The sequence below is a fragment of the Euprymna scolopes genome, chromosome 41, assembly GCF_053919585.1.
Source record: "Euprymna scolopes isolate OS-2025 chromosome 41, ASM5391958v1, whole genome shotgun sequence".
Taxonomy (NCBI): domain Eukaryota; kingdom Metazoa; phylum Mollusca; class Cephalopoda; order Sepiida; family Sepiolidae; genus Euprymna; species Euprymna scolopes.
In genome coordinates this window covers 61,359,051-61,382,556 of record NC_136522.1, presented here as the reverse complement: position 1 = coordinate 61,382,556, position 23,506 = coordinate 61,359,051, and the positions used below count along the sequence as shown (strand labels likewise).

Sequence of the window (23,506 nt, the reverse complement as noted above, 5' to 3'; positions counted from 1 at the left end):
AATTTGATAGTTATTTGGTCTAAATTTATTCCGGTCTAATCAGTTATTTCGTCTAATTTGATTATTGCTAACTTAGTCATAGTCTAATTTGATAGTTATTTGATTTAATTTCATCGGGTCTAGTTTGAAAGTTATTTGGTCTAATTTTGTCATAGTTTAATCTGCAAGTTATTGATCGTTATCTAATCCGAAAATTATTTGCTCTAATTGTATTGTGATCTAATCCGATAGTTACTTAGTTTAATTTAATCATGATCTAATCTGATAGTTATTTGGTCTAAATTGGTCTCAGTCTTATTTGATATTGGTCCAATCTGAAATTTATTTCATTTAATTTGGTCATCATCTAATCTAAAACTTATTTGGTCTAATGTATTTCTGCTCTAATCTGAAAGTTATTTGGTCTAATTGGGCGTATAGGTGGTGAAATTTAAATTAAAATAGATTGAAGAAAAATATTTTTATCATACAAATATTTATTTCAAAGATTAATTTTTGGCATTTATAATTTGAATAAAATTCTGTGTATATGGCGTCATATAAAAGTCTAATTTTCACTAACTCTATGCCTTAAATCAGACTGTATTTCAGCGATAATGCGCCGAATGTTGTCCTCCATATGCTCTATTGTGTCTGATTTATCAGTGTAGACATAGGACGTTACATATCCCCCCCCACCCAAAATACGTTTGATTGTACAATTCATTGAGATGAAACAGCTGTAAAAATATAAAAATGTTTTACTTTACAGTTTCTGGATTTCACCGTATTTCCCTTTTTCTCGTTTCTTGTTTTCTCAATCTCACTGAATCCCTATAAACTGTCTCAAACTGTTAAATGACTTTTTTGATACAAATATGACAAATTTCATATTGTTTGTTTCCTCTAAGGCACTGACCTGCAAGATTTATTGAATATTTTGCAAAACTTCTCTCCTCCAATTAGAAGAATTGCATTCTTCAAAACTCCATGGAATAAGGTTTTTTTTTTTTTTTTTTTTACAAAGGCATCACCACATTATCAAGGCCAAGAGGCCACTCAAGGATAAGGGTTAAAGAGTGTACAGTAGAAATTGGTCAATATAGTAATCATTAGTAATGAAAATTTGGTAAATTTGATAACTTATATGGAACGGCTCATCAAGAACTTATTTACTTTAGACTTGAACACAACCATATTGTAGTCAGCCGACAAGCAGGAAAACGGAAGACAATTCCACAGGCATGCAGTTCTAGAAAGAAGCTTTGTTCATGGAATCTACGTTTAGGTTTAGGCACAGATAAAGAGTGGGGGAAATTATTGATAGTGTTTATAGCTAGACGAGTGTTTCTTGTGAAAGTTTGGCGAGGGGGGGACCATAGATTGAAGCTCAGTTGAACACTTTCCATGAAAATAACGATACATCAGAGACAGACTCGCAACATCTCTTCTGTGAGATAGAGGTTGCAAGGAGGAGAAAAGGACATCTCCTACGAGGCTACGAAGTCTATTTTGAACTCTATCAAGGCAGGCCAAGTCCTTTCTAGCAGCTCCTGCCCAGATGTGGCAACAGTATTCCATCCTTGGACGTACCTGGCTCCTATATAGATAGAGAATAGCATCAGCAGTGAGATATCTACCGGATCGATAGAAAGATCCCACCATTTTTCCAGCGGCCTTGGCAACAGATTTGATGTACGTGTTCCATTTAAGATCAGGAGTAATGGTCAAGCCAAGAAGTTTGTCAAAACTTGAGGCCTCCTGAAGACGAGAGCCATTCATTTCAATTGATGTCAGATGTGGATCAGAATGTTGATGATGTAAAGAGAGAAGCTTGGTTTTAGATGCATTAAAAGTAACCAGCCATTCTTTACCCCATTGTACTACGTGCTCAAGATCAGAGGAGAGAGAATTGGAGAGAACTTGGTCGTTTACTGTCTTAGATGTGGTACCATAAATGGTAGTGTCGTCAGCATAAATGTCTACAAATGATGTAAGGATATGATTTGGGAGATCATTAATATAGATCAGGAAAAGAGTTGGGCCCAGGATGGATCCCTGAGGGACACCGGCATTAATACTGTGAGCTTCTGATTTTTGCCCCTCAACTACTACCTATCAGAAAGAAATGATTTAATAATTGAGAAGACTTTTCCAGCTATACCATAGCTAGCGATCTTATGCAGTAAACCTTTATGCCATACCCTATCAAAGGCTTTAGATATGTCAAGAGCAATTGCCCTAGAAAGATTGCCACCGTCGAGAGATTTGCTAATCCAATGCGATATAACTGTAAGGACATCTGCTGTAGATCTAGCTGAACGGAAACCATATTGAGTGTCACTAAGAAGGTTATTTTTGTTGAGATGGTTGATTACTTCTGTATTTAACACAGATTCTAGCAACTTACTCATGACGCACAGGAGACTTATTGGCCTGTACTGAGAGGGGGATGAGCGATCACCTGAATTCTTAAATACAGGGCATACTGATGAGATTTTCCAGGGAGATGGGAAACTATTCTCCTTAAGACAACGTTTAAACAGTTTTGTAAGTATGGGCGCTAGTTCAGGTTGAAGTTTTTTGAGTACTATAATTGGAATACCATCCGGGCCAGTTGCTTTACTCGAATCAAGGTTTTTGATTAGCTTCGCAACATCACGTACAGATATACGTATATCACATAGCGTGTTTTCTGATACAGGAGGAAATATTGGGGGTTGGCGGTCTTGGTCGCAAAGAGTAGAATTAGCTGCAAAGTTCTTGACAAAGAGTTTGGCTTTGTCTGATGCTGACGAGATTACCTCAGGTCCATTGATAATAGTTGGGATGGAGCACACGCTTCTGTTCAGGATTCTGTTTGCTATTTGCCAAAACTGGTGGGAACCAAGCCGCTGCTCAGCTACTTTAGACTTAACAGATTGAGCATACAACTCTCTTGCGTTCCTTATTACTTTCTTACAATGGTTGCTGGCAGTCCTGAAAACGGCTTTAGTTTCCATACATCTATTACGTTTGAAGCAGTGGAAAAAGTGATTTCTGTGCGCAATGGCAGCAGCACATTCTGGAGAGAACCATGGTTGGCTGTTAGGTTTTTGCTGAAACTTTTTAGAGGGTATGAAATGGTCAATACCTACAATTAACCATTCAGTCAGGTCTAATACTATAGAGGACACATCCTTTTTAAACATGGAATGCAGAGGTAGATCAGATATAAATGTACGGAAGCTATCCCAGGTTTTCTTGTTTTATTTGTACTCCTTGTTGAATAATTAAATTTTGTATACCTTTCTTACAGATTTATAGAGTTTTTTTGTTTTTTTTGTTGAAAATTTGAATAAATTTTCAGGATCAAGATTTTTATTATATATATATATATATATATATATATATTACACAATATTGTTAGCCACAATCATACATTGGCTGATGATTCACATGAATGCGTCATATTTGATATTTTTAAGTCTGCTGGATGAGTTTTCAATGTTTTTATTAAACGGAAAATATCGATGGATGATCAAAGTTATATAGTATCCGTTGAACAAAACATATATATGCTCTTGCACAAGTATTTTACCACGCTTTATTTTCCGATGAAACTAAATTACACTGCTTTTCTTATTGCAAATTGCATTATATATATATATATATATATATATATATATATATATATATTACATATAATACATAATATATAATGTATACATATTACATATGTAATAAATATTGTGTATGTATATATATATATATATATAATATATAATGTATATATATATAACATGTAATATATAATATATATAACATATGTAATATATAATGTATATGTCACATATAATATATATAACATGTCATACAATGAATATATACATATAACATATATAATGTATATATCACATGTATATGAAATGTACATATAATGTATATATATAACATATACGCAATATATACAACATATATATGTATATATATATAACATATATGTATATATATATTAGCTATAACATTTAATATGGAATATAGATAATGCATATAACATATATCATATGTATAACGTATATATAAAACATGTGTACATAACAAAATGCACATATATATATATATATATATATATGATTTTAAATGAAGTATTAATTTTTTTATAATTCATTTATTTATTCATTACTCAGAAATATGTAATTCAAACATTACACAAATAATATTTCCAAAATTCAATATTCAATTTATAACGCTGATCTTTACAGATATGTTTCATGAAACTTATAACGATAAAATGTTTATTTTTTTTTTTATGTTTTTGTTTTTCTTCTCCGTCGAAGAATTACTGACTTATTGTTCTTGCATTTCATCCCTGCGTGCTTCCCCACCCTGTTCGCGCTTCAGCCATCGCCAACGACCGGCCATCTGGGTTCCGTTCAGTCACCGCTCCAAAGACCGACTTCGAAGCCGTTCAGAAGCAGCAGCAGCTGATACAAAGCATGCATTGCGGAGGCTGTGACATGCTAGTAACGTGAGTATCTTTTATCCGTTTTCACACCTACATGTGAAGTGTTTGAATGCCAAAACGCTGAAATGCCATTCTCAAATTTATCAATTTGATTATGCCCTTCCCTCAAAAAAGAAGGTGATGATAATCCCTGGGAAGATAGTCTCATTATTATGTTGTTAGTCTACCGGAAAACACCGGGAATTAAAAATAGTCGATTGCAAGGACCCGTGGCGCAGTAGTTAGAGTACTAGGAAAATCAATTGTAAAAGTGATATTCCCCTGAAGGTGAAAGATTTAATTCTCAGTGCAGACGACCGAAAAATACAATTGCGAATTACTTAGGACCTTTACCAAATCGTGGCTGACGGAACAAGAGCATGCTTCCCTCCTGAAGTAAATAAAGAGTTCCGTTCAAAATTCCTTCCAAATTCCAGAGTTCGACAGAAACATTCCCGAGTTTGACAAGAGACACTTAAAGAAGGTCGGAGGTTCTATCGGTCGAAACGTTATGTATGACACTAAGAATGAGAATAGTAGTCCGCTGAATCTAAATAATACGAATAACCAATCTCCATCTTAAAAATTCAAAAACGTCATTTCCAATTTATTTTTGTTTACTGAATAAATTGTCTGCTATACATGGTGTTTCAACTGAGTTATTTCCCCTTTGCTTATGCCACGTGACCCAATATGTCCACCTCAGCTTTTAACCTTATCAAAGTATTTTTACTCTTATCGGAACTGATAATACGAATAACCAATCCTCATATATAAAAAATTTAGAAACGTATAAATGCGAAAAGTTATGTTAAGCTGAAATATTTACATTCAATAGTTTCGAAGTGATAACTTTGTGAAAATAAATGTTAGAACATAAAGAATATACGTGACGAAGAGAGATTATCTGATTTGTGTCTTGGTCACGTGGATTTAATGACGTAACGACATAGTATGATAATACACGTAATCACTTTAGTTTAGAGTTGGGAGTCAGATTGTAAAGTCGAACAAGTTAACACGAAGGACAACGTCTTCGCATTTTTACAGCTGGGTGAAACGCGACTTTACGTTGAAATATATAAATCAAGTTGAAATATATAAATCAAGTTGAAATATATGAATCAAGTTGAAATATATGAATCAAGTTGAAATATATGAATCAAGTTGAAATATATGAATCAAGTTGAAATATATGAATCAAGTTAAAATATATAAATTAAGTTAAAATATATAAGTTGAAAAATATATATTAAGTTGAAAAATATATATTAAGTTGAAGTATATAAATCAAGTTGAAATATATATATAATTACGATTATTATAATTATTCAAGCCAAAAAGTTCTGTCAGCTAAAATATGTTTTAGAATAATATAAATATTTAGAATAAATATTTATTCATATTTAATAGTTCTGAGGAATGTTAACTTGTTGTAAACTTGATAGATGGAATTTAAGCTTAACCATAATATAAAGACATGTTTATATGAGTTTATATAAAATATATATTTTAAAAGGTATATATATATATATATATATATATCTTATAATATCGTCCAAATTGTTTCAAATTACAAGCTCAATGAAGTTATGTTTCCGGCTTCATAGCATATATACGGATTGTGTTGGATATATACAACAAATAAATGTTACCAAAAGCAACCTACATATAAATGATATTCTTCCACTTTTACTACTACCACCACCACCACTACTACTACTACTACTACTGCTATAACAACAACAACAACAACAGCGACATCAATTTATATAAAAGGGTGTAGGGCGATAACTAGGGCTAGGACAACAGCATATTCTTTTCATTGTTTTGACTCTCGAGTGTGTATCCGTTGATATCTTATATGCTTTTATATAGAGTGATGTGGTTCTCGGTTGATTAACTGTGTCTAACCGTGTCGGATATATATTTGAGAATCAAAACAATGAAAAGAATATACTGTTGTTATAGCCCTAGTGATAACGTAGTGTTATATATTGACCGGGCAACGCCGAAAGATGTGCTGGTCGACGATTATTATGATTATTCAAGCTAAAAAGTTCTGTCAGCTAAAATAGGTTTTAAAATAATAAAAATATTCAGAATAAATATTTATTTACATTTAAATTGATGCTAACTTAGTAGATAGAATTTAAGCTAACGATAATATAAACAAAAATACGTGACAAAAAGCCGGAAAGGATCTTTAGGCTACGTGTAGTGAGGACGTAATGGAAAAGATAGATTTTGAGAGACGACAGTTTAGTTACTTGGGAGATCAGTTCGATATGCAACACGTTAGGGTTTAGTGGGGTAGTTGTAACCCAGCTAATTATTTATCTTTTAGAACCCTCGATAAAAAATGACAAACTCCTTTTAACATTAAACCTTTGCAAGTATTTATTCCACGGGATAATAGTGGTGGAGCTCGAAGTTCTTGAGTCAGGTCCACGTCGGACTGTCGGTGCTGGGCGAGGAGGAGAGGAAGGTGTGTCTTCGCTCGCGGCTCTGTACTGACTGTTGGATCTTCCCTGCACTCTTTTTGGGGACAGTAGGATCAATGCGCCCTGCCTGTCGATTGGCCAGTCTATGGCCGAAGAACTTACAGGGAAGCATTGATCCGTCAGAGAGTATAGTTCATTAGGGGGGGTTGCTACAAGGGGATGGGCGGGGGTTTTGGACAGTGACGCCCGTGGAAGTCAGGAGGGTGCGACTTAGCAAGATGTAGTCGTATACAAAGCGTGCCAACTCTGAAAAAAGGCCCCAGCAGGGATAAATGAAATATCCATATATAATTCCGGTTTTGGCGTTTTCACTTCTCTGAGAAAAGCACTTTTGATTACATGACGCATGAAAGAATGGAGGTATTGTGTCTTTTGCTGGTGTCGCCATCGGCAATGATGTTCGTCTCTTGTATAAACAATGTCAATTAACTGTTAATATGTGCATACACACATGAACCCACAATAAAGAACATTAGACAATCACAGATAAGACGGTCTTAAATGTTATATGCACTGTTATAAATATACGCTAGACGAATCACATATTTCAACATGTTAATACTCATAAACACTACATAAGACGAATCATATATCACAACACGTTAATACTCATAAACATTACACAAGACGAATCACATATCACATGTTAATACTCATAAACACTACATAAGACGAATCATATATCACAACGTGTTAATTAATACCTTTTTATTTTTCCATTATGCCATATTGAATTTATATATATATATATATATATTCAGAAATAATAAAAAAATTATATATCAAGATAATAAATAGCTGAAGATATAAAATAGAGCAATTAAAGAAACAAGAAAAATCGAAAAAAAAAATTGAATAAATTACAATATTTATTAATCCAACAAAAATTCAAACAAGAAATTATGATAAAAAAAAATCGTTAACCCATGAATTTTCAAAGATAGATTCTTTTCATCAGAGGATAAACATGAGTAAAAAAAAAAAAAAAAAAAAAAAATGCATCCCTGGCTGTCAGAAATTTGAAAAGATATAAAAAAAAAAACTTTGTGGAATGCATTTTCAATATAAAAAAGATTAAAAAAAAAATCAATCAATTAGCTATTTAACTAGCCAATTAATTAATTAATAAAATTATAATCCATGAATCGAAAATCTTCAATGAAAATGACGATAGAGTAGAAAGAGACTAGTAATGTTTTCTATTCGGATATTTCTATTTTTATTTTCTCATATTTCCCCCCCCCCCATCTTTTTCTTTCTTTCTTTTTGTTGTTCATTCCTTATCTTCTCGCTTTCCTTCCTGGGCTACTCAAAATCAAACATCTATATCGGGACATTTTCACTACCAATCTGTTTAACTGATTTAAAAAAAAATTCCAACCGGCAAAAAAAAAATAGTAGTGTAATCACAATGAATCCCAGATATTTTCATAACAGGAAGTAGTCTGAACCCCGTGACCTTACAGCTGTCAATCCGGCAGGTGGTTAACTGCTTATATCAAGTATGTTAACCTACCCCACTACATACACACCCAACTCCATCATTTAGCACAGGATTTTCCAAGAGTCTGTTTATTGCCAACCAATTGCCAAAATGTGAGTTGCCAAAGACATTTTAGAAATTGCCCGAAGTTGCTTTCTTTTTTTTTTCTTTTTTTTTTTTTTTTTATAAAATCTACATTTTTCTTCACAAAAATAACTTTTATTTCTTTCTTCATCTTCTCCCCCACCCCGCCTCTTGCTTCTGTATCTTCTAAAGAAATTAAGTAACAAGTACATAAAAAAAAAATGAAAGAGAAAAGAAAAAAAAAAGAAAAGAGAAAGAAGAGTAGGTGGAAGTCGATTACATATTAGCCAACTTTCACAGATCATGAGAGATTGTTTTGAAGGACAAATACTTTAGATTTAGATGTTCCCAACCAGTGGTCTCTTGGTTCACAAGATTTTTTTTTAGCGAAGGAGAGAAATTTCAATCTTCTTTTTTTTTTTTAAAAAGTGGTTCTGAGCATGACTTTTTTTTTTTTTTTTTTTTTATTCAATTTGCACCCCAAACAAGGCACAGTGCCACTTTGAAGCAGGGGGGGGGGGGCTACTATCAGGGACTTAATTAGCAGGGTCATTATGAAGGGAGATGAGTAGAAAGATGTTTGTTAACATTACACTTGAACTTCTGCATATCAGTACAGTTGGTAAAGCAGAATCCCGGAAGGGAGTTCCAAAGTTCTTTTAAGCAATTGGCAATTATATAGAGTTTAGATTACTTGAAAAAATTCATCTTGTAAAACCTGATAATTCCTTGAAGTCTTAACTAGTGTGAAAGATCGAAATATACAATGGTGCATTACTTACAACGTGCATCCAGTCATGGCTGACGGAACGAGGATATGCTACCCGCGTAAAGTAAATAAAAGAGGCCCGTTCGAAAATCCTCTTGATTCCCTGTATCGACAGAAAGTTTCACGTAGTTGGCAACATCTGCTTATATAAAATCGGAGGGTTTTTTTTTTGTTTTTTTTTATTCAATTTTCACCCCAAACAAGGCACAGTGCCACTTTGAAGCAGGGGGGCTACTATCAGGGACTTAATTAGCAGGGTCATTATGAAGGGAGATGAGTAGAAAGATGTTTGTTAACATTACACTTGAACTTCTGCATATCAGTGCAGTTGGGAAAGCAGAATCCCGAAAGGGAGTTCCAAAGACCCGCAGTTCTGGGGAAGAAACTATTGGAGTAAAAGGCTTTCTTGCACCTAGGGATCTCTACTGTAAAGGGATGAGATTTAGTAGCTTGTCGGGTTTGTCGGGGGGTAGTTACGTCGGTAGGTACAAGTGTTTAAAAGACTTTCATTGGTGATGCTCCATTTGGGGACTGTGGGTACTCCCAGATCCACTTTAGCTTGGAGTGGTAGTAGTTGTTAGGGTATCCGGTGCTACCAGATTAGGCTGTCTGAAGATACTGGTTTCCCTGACAGAAAATGCATCAAACACGATAAAACTATTTAAAAATCTAAAAAAAAAACAACCTGCAGAATAAAAAATTTTCCCAACATTATTGAATTCGGCATTTATTACCTGAAAAGTGTTGATATACCATAAAACAAAGCAGCCAAACTAAACTCCATGAATAAATATTTGAAGATATAAAGTACTTTTATAGTATAAAAACTTTTTCAAAAATTACTGGATTTGGTATTAAATAACTTGAAAAGGGTTGATATGCTGTAAAACCAAACTATTTAAATAAAAAACAATGTATCTCATGTTGTTGTTCTTGTTGTTATTTCCAACAATAATCATTAATTCATTCCGTATGAATCAGATGATTATTGTTGGCATCCGTTTCTCTGATATCTTTCTAGTTAGAATTCTTTGTTTAAGTTCATTGAATACGATGGACCATGTGAAGGTTGCCAACATCCCTAAATGAAAGCATTTCTGTGGAACGAACTGGATTTGAACTTGGCACACCTAGGCTGTTAGTTCTTGCCATTAACCACTTAGCCAGCATCACTTCCCTAATGGTGTGTGCTTGGCCTTTTGTAATATAATTTTTAATGTACTAACGAGTCACCACTTATTAAGGAGCAAAAGTCACTCCTAGATAAGGGCTAATTAGTTTGTGAGAAGGACAATAGAACAATTTCGATGTTGTTCCTTTGTTTAGTGAATATGTTATGACTATTCAGTTTTTAAGTATTTCTCACACATCATACCTTTAAATAAATGAAACAAAGATGTAAATAATATTAGTAATTGTCGTTATTAATAAAAATGAATAGTGGACATAAAGCAACCAAATCAGATCTTTTGATATGTTGATAGGACGTTTAGACTCAGCTGTAATTTCAGACTTAATAGGTTTTTATCTCTATATTACCGGATATACTTGTGTATAAGTCTATCTTTTTTCACTTTTTATTTCTGTTTTTCCATTCGTTTTTTTCTTTTCTTTTTTACTCACTCCGAATTTTCTCACCAAGAAGAGAAATAAAAAGTAAAAATGAAAAGAAAAAAAAACAAAAGGAAAAACAAAAATAAAACAATGAAAAAAGGTACGACTTATACACAAGTATATACGGTAATAAAATAGCCGCAGGAATTCCCCTCTGGAAAAAAAATTATCGTAGGTTTGCAAAAAGAGATGCCAAATACAAATTCAATACAGCTAGGCTAATAGCCACTATCTTATATAGCTTTCGAACACCTTTGCAGGCACATGCCATCGTGATAATAAAATACTTCATTATATCCTTGGAGAAACACCATTACAATCGTAACATCGTTAGAAGAAGGGGTACCTATTTTTCCTTCTAAATATTTAGATCTACCACCGCCAGCAGTCGACACTGGGAGGAAGTCTACATGTTCCACAGATTCTATTCCTTACACCAGCCATAACTGGCTCATACATACATATATACTATTATCTTTCCTGTAGTAGAAAAAAAAATAATAAAGTCTCCCTTGGGAAAGTCCATTGCCTCTGATTGATTGACCAGTTATTCTCTTATTTCGGAATTAAATTATTCTAAATGAACACTTCAGAACATTACAATATGGTGTTGCTAGAACAAATAATTATTCACATGACGTCAATTTCAGTTAATAGACACTTAATTTTCAACATATAACAACAGCAAACGAATCGACCACCCCTTTTACGTAACTGATGACCGTTTAGCTTTTCTGCTAAGACTAAAACATTCACAAACATACATTTACTTCTAGATACAAGTCTTTCTTAGGAGTAGTTGTTGACCGTCGTGGTTTAATGATTAATGTTTGATTATTTTTTTCCATTACACATCTAATTCTACACATTAACTAATTTGTTAGAACATTTTTTTTTCATTCTGATTGCCTACAAGCGGATGATGATGTTTGCACAAAACCTATATGCCGCAGTTTGATGAATAATGTTCACTTATTTTTTTTTATTTGTAGATTTTGAACTTATGCATTTACTGAAGCGCACTAAAATAATCATGTGATTATTTAGAAACCCATTATTAACGTGAGGAGGGGATACTGTTTTGCAACTATTGCATACTTTTACCTAACAGGTTAATAACAGATGCTGTAAAAATAGAAATAAAATGCTGGTAACCTTAAAATTATCCTTGATTTAATTTTATATTCTTTACCGATTACCTAGGCTTCAAAACTGTGACTTATGTTGACACTTTCTTTTCAGAACTGAATAAACGCTTTCAAATAAGTTAAAACACAAAAGTATTATGCGGTTAAAGTAAATTTTATTGGCTACGGAGACACTTATTTGTTAATGTTTGTTTTTTACCACTTTTACTTTCTGCAGAGTATTTTATTATTTAGACCAATGGTTCTCAACCTTTTTTTAATCATGACTTTCTTTTCTTTTTATGTATTTTGGTGAACCCTTATAGCTTATTTTATTTTGGTAATCTCCAAAAATACCGTTAGGGCTTACAACATGGCCGCCAGAAGAGTCACGTGATCCGGTTGATCCAAAACATGAATCGTGCAAATGGAAAACGCAGCCTTGAAGGCAAACTTTGACAAACAATCACAATTTGTTTGTATTTAATTTTTTGTTGATATAATGTTGTTATAAAAATAGGCAAACTCTGAGAAACAATCTTAGGTTGTTTTTAGTTAAAACAGTGTTTATAAAAAGTATTTTATTCAGAACAAACAAGTGGTCGACTAGGTGTATCAGAATTTTAGGCGGAATTTTTGACACCCCCAACAAAAAACTGCGAATAAAATATATAAAACTCGTAATTTCTGTTTTTAAAGTGGGTTGTCAATTTTCTTTATGAAATATACTTCCAAAATAAACTATTATTTATTATTATGATATTGAAAAACTGTTTTTGTACTTAATTATTATGCTTGTTTGTCAAAGTTTGCTTTAAATTTGCGGTTTCCGGTTTCGTAATACGGCGATTCATGTTTTGGATCAACCGGATCACGTGACTCTTCTGGCGGCCATGTTGTAAGCCCTAACGGTATTTTTGGAGATTACCTTTATTTTTTAGTAATGCAAAGAAAACCAAAGAACATATATCAACAGTTTATCTTGAAGGAAGACTGAACTGATATTAATGTTACATGTACTATGGGGATCCACATGGACCCCGGTTGAGAAGCATTCATTTAGAAGATGTGCTAGAGCTACGTTTAGAACAAAATGTGTGCAGTATACCAAGAAAATAAACGATAGCTGACTTGAAAGATACTGTCATCAGTAGAAGGCAGTTATCTACCACTGATTTCATTCAATCGTAGGAGTTCGTACACAGCGAACATCCTTAACTTTGAAAACTGCTGTTTTTTCTTCTTATTCACGTGAAATCACATTTTCTTCCCCATATTCCCTCTACTTCACTTTTTGTTATCAAGTAAGGTCTTTGACTTACTTACAGTTTCATCAAATACTTTTGTATGCAAAATCCGATCCCGCATGAGAAGGAAAGTATTTCTTCGAAACTCCGCGGATTAAGGACTATCAACTTATTAAGTGTTTTCTTTTCAGATTAAATGTTTTTCACTCTTTTTCAAAGTGTTTTGAACATGTTTTATTAACTATTTACTCTTATATATATGTATATATATAATGCATATATATGTATATATATATATATATATATATGTATATATACACGTATGTATATATATGTATATATGTAAAGGTTTGTTATGCACAATTATATTTTATGGAATGTTTTGTTTATTAAATTGTTACATGAAAATACAGAATGATATTTTATATGTTTTGTTTATTAAATTGTTACATGAAAATACAGAATATTTTATGGTATGTTTTACTTGTGGGCAATTTTTGGAAGTTATACTGATTTTGGCATGACAAATAAGTACGTAATAATGTTTTTCCCATAAATGCTTTTTTTTAGAATCAGCCAGTACCTGCAGGTTCTGACAATCACAGACAGTGGCTTTCACTAGCTGCCACTGGAAAACAATGCCCGACAGTGGAAGCCAGATGATTTCATTTGGGCCACAACCACCAGTGTTTGCTATTTCCCAGAGACGTAGTTTAATTTGTTTTTGAGGGGGTCCCTTAATAATTTTGTTCTGGAGCTGTCATGTTTCCACCAGGCAATGCCGGATAACAGGTCTTGCTAGTATTTCAATAAATGAAATGAAGATGTAAATATTATTAGAAATTGTAAGACAACTGTCCTTATTAACAAAAATGAATAGAAGTAACCAAATCAGATTTTTTGATATTTTAATGGCTACATTAGACTCAGCCGATAAACATAATTGAACAAAAAAAGCAGAAATTTCAATTAATTGTATGCCCAATAAAATACACACAATAAATAATTTACACATAACTCTATGAATCTAATAAAAATTTCACTTTACTAAATAAAGATAATATCGAGTTAAAGTGAGGAACCTGCTTCTGTCAATCCATTATTTCTGTACTTTCCATTTTCAGCTTTGCAGAACATACATTTTATACCATTGTAACTTACTTTATGCATATCATTATTACTTAAACATATCACCACGCTTAAGTTATATATATTTTTTCAAATTATTAAAGCATCATTCATACTTTCTTGCAATATTCACACCCATGTTGACTTTACCCAAAAACGAACTTCTTTAAACAACACAAAAGGAGTCATCTTCTATCATTATGATGTCCGTCTTCACACAGCATTACTGACCAAAGATCTACTAGGAGAATTTGGTTGGGAAATTTTGCCCCCTTTCTGCATATTCTCGTGACCTAGCTCCTTTGTTCTGGTCATGTCGTCATCTCTCACATTGATGATGGCCAAGGGTGCAAATACTGGCTTACAATAATAAAAATATAAAACAAAAGATAACACAAATTCTGATATCTTCTGTAACCATCAGTTATACTCTTCGGCACGTGTGTGATACAATTACAAAAAATCTCTACCTAATCTACACCATTAACGATATTCATTAACCCTTATCCTAAAGTGGCCTTCGGACTTTGATAAGTGGTTACTCTCTTATATAAAAAAAAAACAACCCTCCAAATACTTATGTCCATATTTTAGTTGTCTGTTGAAACCATTAATGTCAGTCAATTGATCAGTTCATCTTATCTGCTAAAGCTCTGCTCAGTTTCACCCAAAACCACAAATTGTCATAAACTGTCTCAAACTGAAAACTGTCCACAACTATTGCCAACTGAAAATTTTCCGTAAACTAACTCTGACTCCTAAATTTATCTAATTAGAATCAGAAATCCTAAAAAAAAACTTGCCTTTTGTCTTTGTTACTACTGCCACACATGATTAATAGAAGCCGACTACTTCCGTTCTTGCACTGTTGGCTGGGAAGTGGCTGATAATTCGAAAACTAACCACTGACTGTGAGGTGTTTTTCTGTCTCAAGAGTTCAAAAAGACCTCAGTAGCTCTCAGTTATCTTTTTACTAATCTTCTTATATATTTTTTCTGCTAATGAATCATTTCCTCCTGTTGGTAGTGGGTCAGGGCATCCATAATATCACACTATTGTAACTTTTACAAATATTTTCACTGTTTAAAAAAAAAAAAAAATGATACTTTTTATTTTTTATTTTGCTCAAACACAAACATATTTTAATATATTGACATTTTTTTTTCTCCTTTTCTAGTGGAGTTTTTGTAAAAGCCGGTGGCAAACCTTTCCATCCAGGATGTTTTAAATGTGTAACTTGTGGAGTTGGATTGAAGCAGAAAGGTAAGGGAAATAATTAATATAATCTGTTACTTCTTTTCTTCAGACTGAATTATTTGCCCTTGAATCGTTTTGGAATCCTTCTGTTATGATTATGTATTCTAAATCCTATTTTCATTCTATTTAAAACTCACGTTTTCTTCTTCTTTTTTTTCTCTCTCTACTCAACCTTTTCACCTATGAGGAGCGTTCAATAAGTAATACCCTTGATCCATTTTTCATAGCAGTAGAGCAACAAAACTTAGCACGGTTATCTTTCTCTACATAGGAATAGGAACTACCCAGAGCTACCTATTTCTCCAATCGTTAAATGCAGCTTCTTGAGTTGAAAGCCATGTTTAGTTTCAGAACAGTTTTTGATGGTTAGTTGTTCTATACAAGTCCTGGAGGTGACTGGTTCTCAGCAGACAGTTTTTGAGTTGGAAGCCACAGAATTAAAGATTCTTCCCGTGTTGACACGAAGAAAACATATACAAGGTTGCTCCAGAAACGGTTTCAATTTTATGGCGCAATTCTGGTTTCTGATTGGTTGGTAGCAGAACGTGAATTAATTTGATTCATCAATTCCTAGCAGCATCGTTTATAAATAGAATCTCCTGGCTGTCAGGGACCATACCCTCATTATTAGTCCAAAATATTGCAACACAGAGACTGTTTTTGTAGATATAGAACACACCAGGTTTGGTCCTTCAACCATGATGTGATTTCAGAAATCAAGGCTCAGAAATGGCCAATTTTTGAAGACTGAAGACGCTATTCTAAAACTCTTTTCATTCTTTCCAAAGTTGGTAATTTTATTTTTTCCACAAATTTATTTGTTCGGAAAATTGTTTTCTTCATGACTGAATGGGCATCTTGAAATGTGTATGATAGCAGGTAAAATCAAGTATTGGTAAAAAAAGAAAAAGAAAAAAAAAAGAAAATATTTAAATTAAAAATATTTTTTTTTTAATTCATTGAGTTGTCTTCAGCTAATGTGGACAAGAACCATAGCATATATATATATATACTAGCAAGCTGCCCGGCATTGCCCGGTTGTAAGATATGTATAAATATTATATTTAAATTAATACAGAAACTGAGACATGTACATATGAGTATTATGTTTTTTTTCTGAACAGTTTACTTCTTGTAAGCAAAAAAAAAAAAAATACTCGAGCTAAGATCGAAACCAAAACCTAAAGACAATGAGCCAAGTTCGATAACCATCAGGCCAGTTTGACACGATCCGTTAAAAAGTATTTTCAAGCCAATTTATTCTAAGCATAAGGAATCTGTTATGTAAACGATTCACATTCATGAAACAGTTGACAAACAGATAAAAATCCGCTGACCTCTATGTACCAATTTTTTTAATTTTGACTCCTTAGCAGCCCTTTTTTCCAGATGAAAACTGATTAAAATGTTTTCTGCATGCCTGAATATCCTATATACCAAATTTCAAGTCTGTAGAGCAAAAATTCGTTGAGTATATAGGCTGAGAAGTGTCCTCACACACACACACACATTCTCACTTTTATAAATATATATAGCAGGTCGCCTGGCGTTGCCTGGTTGTAAAATACGTACAAATATTATATTTTAATTCATACAGAAATTGAGACACATACATACGAATATTATGTTTTTTCTAAACAGTCCACTTTTTGTAAGTAAAACAAAAAAATACTCGAGTTGAGATCGAAACTGAAACTTAAAGACAATGAGTCAAGTACAATAACCATTAGACCAGCTTGACACGTTCTTTACAAAGTGTTTTCCAACCTACTTACTCTTAACAAAGAAGTTGTCATGTTTCATTGCCGTGCATGTGCATTCATGAAACAGTTGAGAAAGAGAGGAAAATCCGACCCCCCTCACCACCACCACCACCACCACCCCCACCACCACATAACAATTTTTCAATTTTGACCTCTTAGCTGCACTGTTTTTCGGATGAAAAACGGATTAAAAATGTTCCATATGTCTGAACACCCTATATGCTAAATTTCAAGTCTATAGATCGAATTTGTTGAGTATATAGGTTGAGATGTGTCCTTCTCTCTTTCTCACACACACACATACATTCCCACTTTTATAGATATATAGATACATTAGTGTTGAGACGATTAATTGGAATCACGAATCAGAAAAATCGGAACTTTTGGGGGCATCAGAATCGGTATCGGAATCAGAAAAATGTGTGCCTATTTTCCAATGCCAAAAACAATTCCTTTGTCTTTTTATTTGATTTGTTTAAAACAAAATCTTCCACCGCTGGTAGTAATAATGAGATAATAAATATTTATTGATTTTAACTAATAGTAAAACTAAAATTTATAGATCCCCAGCCCTACAAGTTTGTTTTTACATTTGAAAAAAATATATACACATTTAACATATGTTTTTACATTTGAAAAAAATATATACACATTTAACATATGTTTTTACATTTGAAAAAAAATATATACACATTTAACATATGTTTTTACATTTGAAAAAAATATATACACATTTAACATATGTTTTTACATTTGAAAAAAATATATACACATTTAACATGTTTTTACATTTGAAAAAAATATATACACATTTAACATATGTTTTTACATTTGAAAAAAATATATACACATTTAACATATGTTTTTACATTTGAAAAAAATATATACACATTTAACATGTTTTTACATTTGAAAAAAATATATACACATTTAACATGTTTTTACATTTGAAAAAAATATATACACATTTAACATGTTTTTACATTTGAAAAAAATATATACACATTTAACATATGTTTTTACATTTGAAAAAAATATATACACATTTAACATATGTTTTTACATTTGAAAAAAATATATACACATTTAACATATGTTTTTACATTTGAAAAAAATATATACACATTTAAAATATGTTTTTACATTTGAAAAAAATATATACACATTTAACATGTTTTTACATTTGAAAAAATATATACACATTTAAAATATGTTTTTACATTTGAAAAAAATATATACACATTTAACATATGTTTTTACATTTGAAAAAAATATATACACATTTAACATATGTTTTTACATTTGAAAAAAATATATACACATTTAACATATGTTTTTACATTTGAAAAAAATATATACACATTTAACATATGTTTTTACATTTGAAAAAAATATATACACATTTAACATGTGTTTTTACATTTGAAAAAAATATATACACATTTAACATATGTTTTTACATTCGAAAAAAATATATACACATTTAACATATGTTTTTACATTTGAAAAAATATATACACATTTAACATATGTTTTTACATTTGAAAAAAATATATACACATTTAACATGTGTTTTTACATTTGAAAAAAATATATACACATTTAACATATGTTTTTACATTTGAAAAAAATATATACACATTTAACATATGTTTTTACATTTGAAAAAAATATATACACATTTAACATGTGTTTTTACATTTGAAAAAAATATATACACATTTAACATGTGTTTTTACATTTGAAAAAAATATATACACATTTAACATGTGTTTTTACATTTGAAAAAAATATATACACATTTAACATATGTTTTTACATTTGAAAAAAATATATACACATTTAGCATGTGTTTTTACATTTGAAAAAAATATATACACATTTAACATGTGTTTTTACATTTGAAAAAAATATATACGCATTTAACATGTGTTTTTACATTTGAAAAAAATATATACACATTTAACATATGTTTTTACGGTAATCGGTACAAAATCACAACTTTATTGTTAAATATTTAGAGATTCATAAAAAAATGGTTACCCTGGAAAATCTGTCCTGGCAAAAATTTACTTTACCATGACTAATGTTTGTGAAAAATTTCAAAAACATTTAAGGAGTGGTTATTGAGAAAAGTACGAACGGACAAACGATTCGGGGGCAATTTAACCCATATAATGGTCCCTAAGGGAGCAACCATAATTATCCTGGAAAATCTGTTGTGGCAAAAAGTTACTTTCATCATGACTAATGTTTGCGCAAAATTTTTTTAAAAAATCCATAATATGGTTATTGAGAAAAGTGTGAACAAACGAATGGATGAACAGACGAATAGAAGTTAATTCTAGGTCCAATTCCTCCTTTGTCGGGAGGGGGGGGGGGAGAGAACTCGTTCTATGCTGACATCAGAAATAACAATAAATGTTATATGAATAGATTGCTACCCAGAAAACAGCAATTCTTTCCCCTTTATCAGAAACATTGCTCATGGAATGTGAAGATTAAAGGAAACAAAAGTTATGAAGCTGCAAAAGTAAACCAAAGATTCACATCTAACTCTTCCATTCATCATTTTCAATCCTCTTATAATATTCTCCATCTTTCAACTAACTATTTTATTAACCTTTATCTTATAAAAAAATGTTTAAGTATGTTTTCTTTTTTTTTTTCTTTTTTTGCTTTCAAGGTTACTTTGTTATTGACGAAAAGCTGTACTGCGAGATTCATGCTCGGCGTCACGCACAGCCACCTGGTCCTGACATGGTGGCTGTACCCGTCTACCGGTAAATATATTATGCCTACGTACATACACACATTTTATTCTCGGTCCCAACATAGTGGTTGTACCTATCTTCTGGTAAATATTTTATGTCTACATACACTCATTCATCATTTGTTTCTATCATAAGTGCTTGGGAGCAAAAGTGATGATTTCCTGATAACCGCAGGTCCCTAGATTAATCTTTATTGTTGTGATGATGAAATTTTTTAATCATCTCAAATTATTTTAAGTGACGCAAATACTTTTTGTTTTAATGAACGAAACAAAAATTTGTAATATTTGGATTCTTCACACTACTGTTATCATCTTTAGTGCCATTTTCATGTTTCAGTCGATGTAACCTCCGACTTTCTTCAGTTGTATCTTGTTCCTATTTACAATGCCTCCCCACGGGGCAGAGTTAGACACCAGCGTCGTTTTTTAATGTGGAGAAAAGGAAAAAAGGAACAAAAATAAAAAATTGTCTCAGTCGTGAAGGATTTCTCCTCCACTGACAGAGAACAAGAAATTGAAGTGCAGCATCTGAAGAACAGATATTACACTTTGATCTTGACCCGAAGGCCAAGTTCTTGTTGAACTCGGGAATGTTTCTGTCGAATTCAGGATTTTAGAACGGAACCTTTTACTTACTTCATGGGGGTAGCATGCTCTTGTCCCATCAGTCATGACTAGATAGAGGTTTCTAAGTAATTCACAATTGTATTTTTCAATTGCCCACACTGAGAATTGAACCTTCAACCTTCAGGAGAATATCACTTTTACAATTGATTTTTCCAAGGACCCGTGGCACATTGGTCAGTATATTTGAAGAAGGTCAGAGGTTACATTGATTAAAACGTTGTGAAAATCACACTCAAGATGAGAACAGTAGTCCGAAGAATCCAAATAATATGAATAAACAATCCTCATCTCAAAAGTTCAGACACATAAGAACAAAATTATTTTTTTTTTAAATTAAATATATGGTCAGCTATAGGTAACCATATAAATTTATTTAAACTAGTATTATTACATTCAGAATGGGAAAAATCCAAATATAAGAATTGGTATCGATACTGGAAAAAAAATGGTGTCTATTTTGCTGAGTACATTCAAGCAATAAATTTCTGTGACACAGCAGCTAGCAGAAACATCAATTCTATAGGGTTTGCTATAAGTAATTATATAATTTTATTTCAACTTAATAAATACAGCATGGAAGAAATATGCAACTGTAATATAGAAAATAATGTCCGAGAAAAAGGGTGCAAAGGAGAACAGCTGAGGTCACTCAACTTTTATTGGTTCTGAAACTTATCAAGAGCCCTCTAATTAGAAATATTCACCCGAACAAAAAAAAAAAAACAACATTATTAAAACTGTTTTTACTATTTAGTTTATAATAGTAAAATTCTCCATTTTTACTAGTTAATATGATATAATATATTAGACAATAACATGGTACAACAATAACAAATGAAAATTGGCTAGTCAGAATCAAAGTTTAATTTGGCAGCTTAAATGCTATTTCAGTCTGTCTTTCAAAATCCAACAAGGTAACTTTATATGTTAGATTATTATAGTACCAATAATATGGCACAACGCTAACAAATGAGAATTGGTTAGTTAGAATCACAATTTGATTTGTTAGCTTAAATGCTATTTGGGTTTGACTTTGGAAATCTGATCAAATAACTTTATATGCTTAATAGTTTCATTTGCGCATTTAAAAGAATAAATTGTAGCGAAGTATAACATGATACAACAATAAAAAGTAAAAATTGGCTAGTCAGAATCTAAGTTTGATTTGTCAATTTGTATATATGTGTGTATATGCAGGGTCCGCCATAAGTATTTATATGATTTTGTTTGAACATAATAAATGTAACATGGAATGAATATGAAACTGCTACATAGAAACAAAGGGTACTAAAAAGATGTTTTAATGTTTTCTGCATTAAGAAGGGGGGGGGGGGAAACAGGCAGAAAAAATGTATTTATCTTTCAACACATAGCTCTCAAGTATAGTTAACTCGGTTTCTTAAAAAAAAAAAAAATTCTCTAAAAATCAAAAAAAAATCTCAATAATCAAAAAATCGGAATTTTTGGGGGTATCGGAATTAGTATAATTTGTGCTTATTTTGCTAAGTACATAAAAGCTCTGAATTTTATTTCAATATAACAAATATAATATGGAAGAAATATGAAACTCCAGGTGTGCTTCACAACTTTGCCATGAAGTGGCTTGTAGTATAGATGCCATGCTTGACTTTATATATTATACGAGCAGGTCGCCCGGCATTGCCCGGTCGTAAAATATGCATAAATATTATATTTTAATTCATACAGAAACTGAGACATGTGCATGCGCGTATTATGATTTTTTTTCCTAAACAGTTCACTTTTTGTAAGTAAAAAAAAAAAAAAAAATACTCGAGCTGAGATCGAAACCAAAACCTAAGGGCAGTGAGTCAAATACGATAACCATTAGACCAGCTTGCCACTATCTTTAAAAAGACAGGATAAGCTGCTTATATGCTTTTAGTGATGTGGTTCTCGGTTGATTAACTGTGTCAGATCTATACTCCAGAGTCAAAACAATGAAAAGAATATGCTGTTGTCATAGTCCTAGTGATCACAAAGATTTCGACGATTATATTTATAGCCAGGTATAAATCAGGTATCAGAATCGCTGTATAAAATATACTGAACCTCTCTGAAATTTTTCAATCATAATTTTTTGTCTTCAAACTGCTGATCCTGACTGGTTCGGTACTATCATCCTTTCCCTGGAATTCTTTACAATTCAAAGTTTCTCTGACTGGATTGATACTGCCAATTTCTACTTTATACAACTATATTTAATGCTAGCGAGAGGAATGGGGTGCCTAGCCTTGCTTGGTTGTAAAATATGCTTAAATATATTTTAATTTGTGCAGATTTAGTATTCATTATTACAGAGCCAATTCTCTATCGAATATTATATTGAACCTAATATATCGTACCGATTTCAAAAGTAAAATAAATAAATAAATGAATAAATAACTTGCCATCAGCTAGAATCGAAACCAAAACATTTAGTGCTCCATCTGCATTTCCTGCTGTTTGAGCAATCGACAGATAAGAAATATTTAAAATTAAACCACTTCGAGCTATTAATGAATTTGCGCATGCGCAAAAGTAATAGAAATATGTCGGCAAGTTGAAATAAACATTTCGTATTTCAAGTTGTGGACATATTTCTGTACGCGTTATTCATCCATCCAAACAAAGATTTTACTCATTATAAATTATTTTTGATGTA

At 31.9% G+C, this 23,506-nt stretch overlaps 1 protein-coding gene across 4 annotated transcripts in view; it reads left to right on the top strand.

Moving 5' to 3' along the window:
* Nucleotides 1–23,506, top strand: part of LOC145266539 (PDZ and LIM domain protein 1-like) — a 200,352-nt gene that overhangs the window by 176,436 nt on the left and 410 nt on the right. For 3 of the 4 annotated variants that reach the window (XR_013864739.1, XM_080122314.1, XM_080122312.1), the window contains 3 exons: nt 4,363–4,489; nt 15,599–15,684; nt 20,128–20,224. Coding sequence is in view for 3 of the 4 variants with exons in the window: in XM_080122314.1 (XP_079978440.1) it covers nt 4,363–4,489; nt 15,599–15,684; nt 20,128–20,224 (310 nt within the window). In the remaining variant the exon portion in view is untranslated. Of the gene's footprint in view, nt 1–4,362; nt 4,490–15,598; nt 15,685–20,127; nt 20,230–23,506 lie in introns of those variants that run through there. The other variant, XM_080122313.1, reaches the window with a different exon arrangement.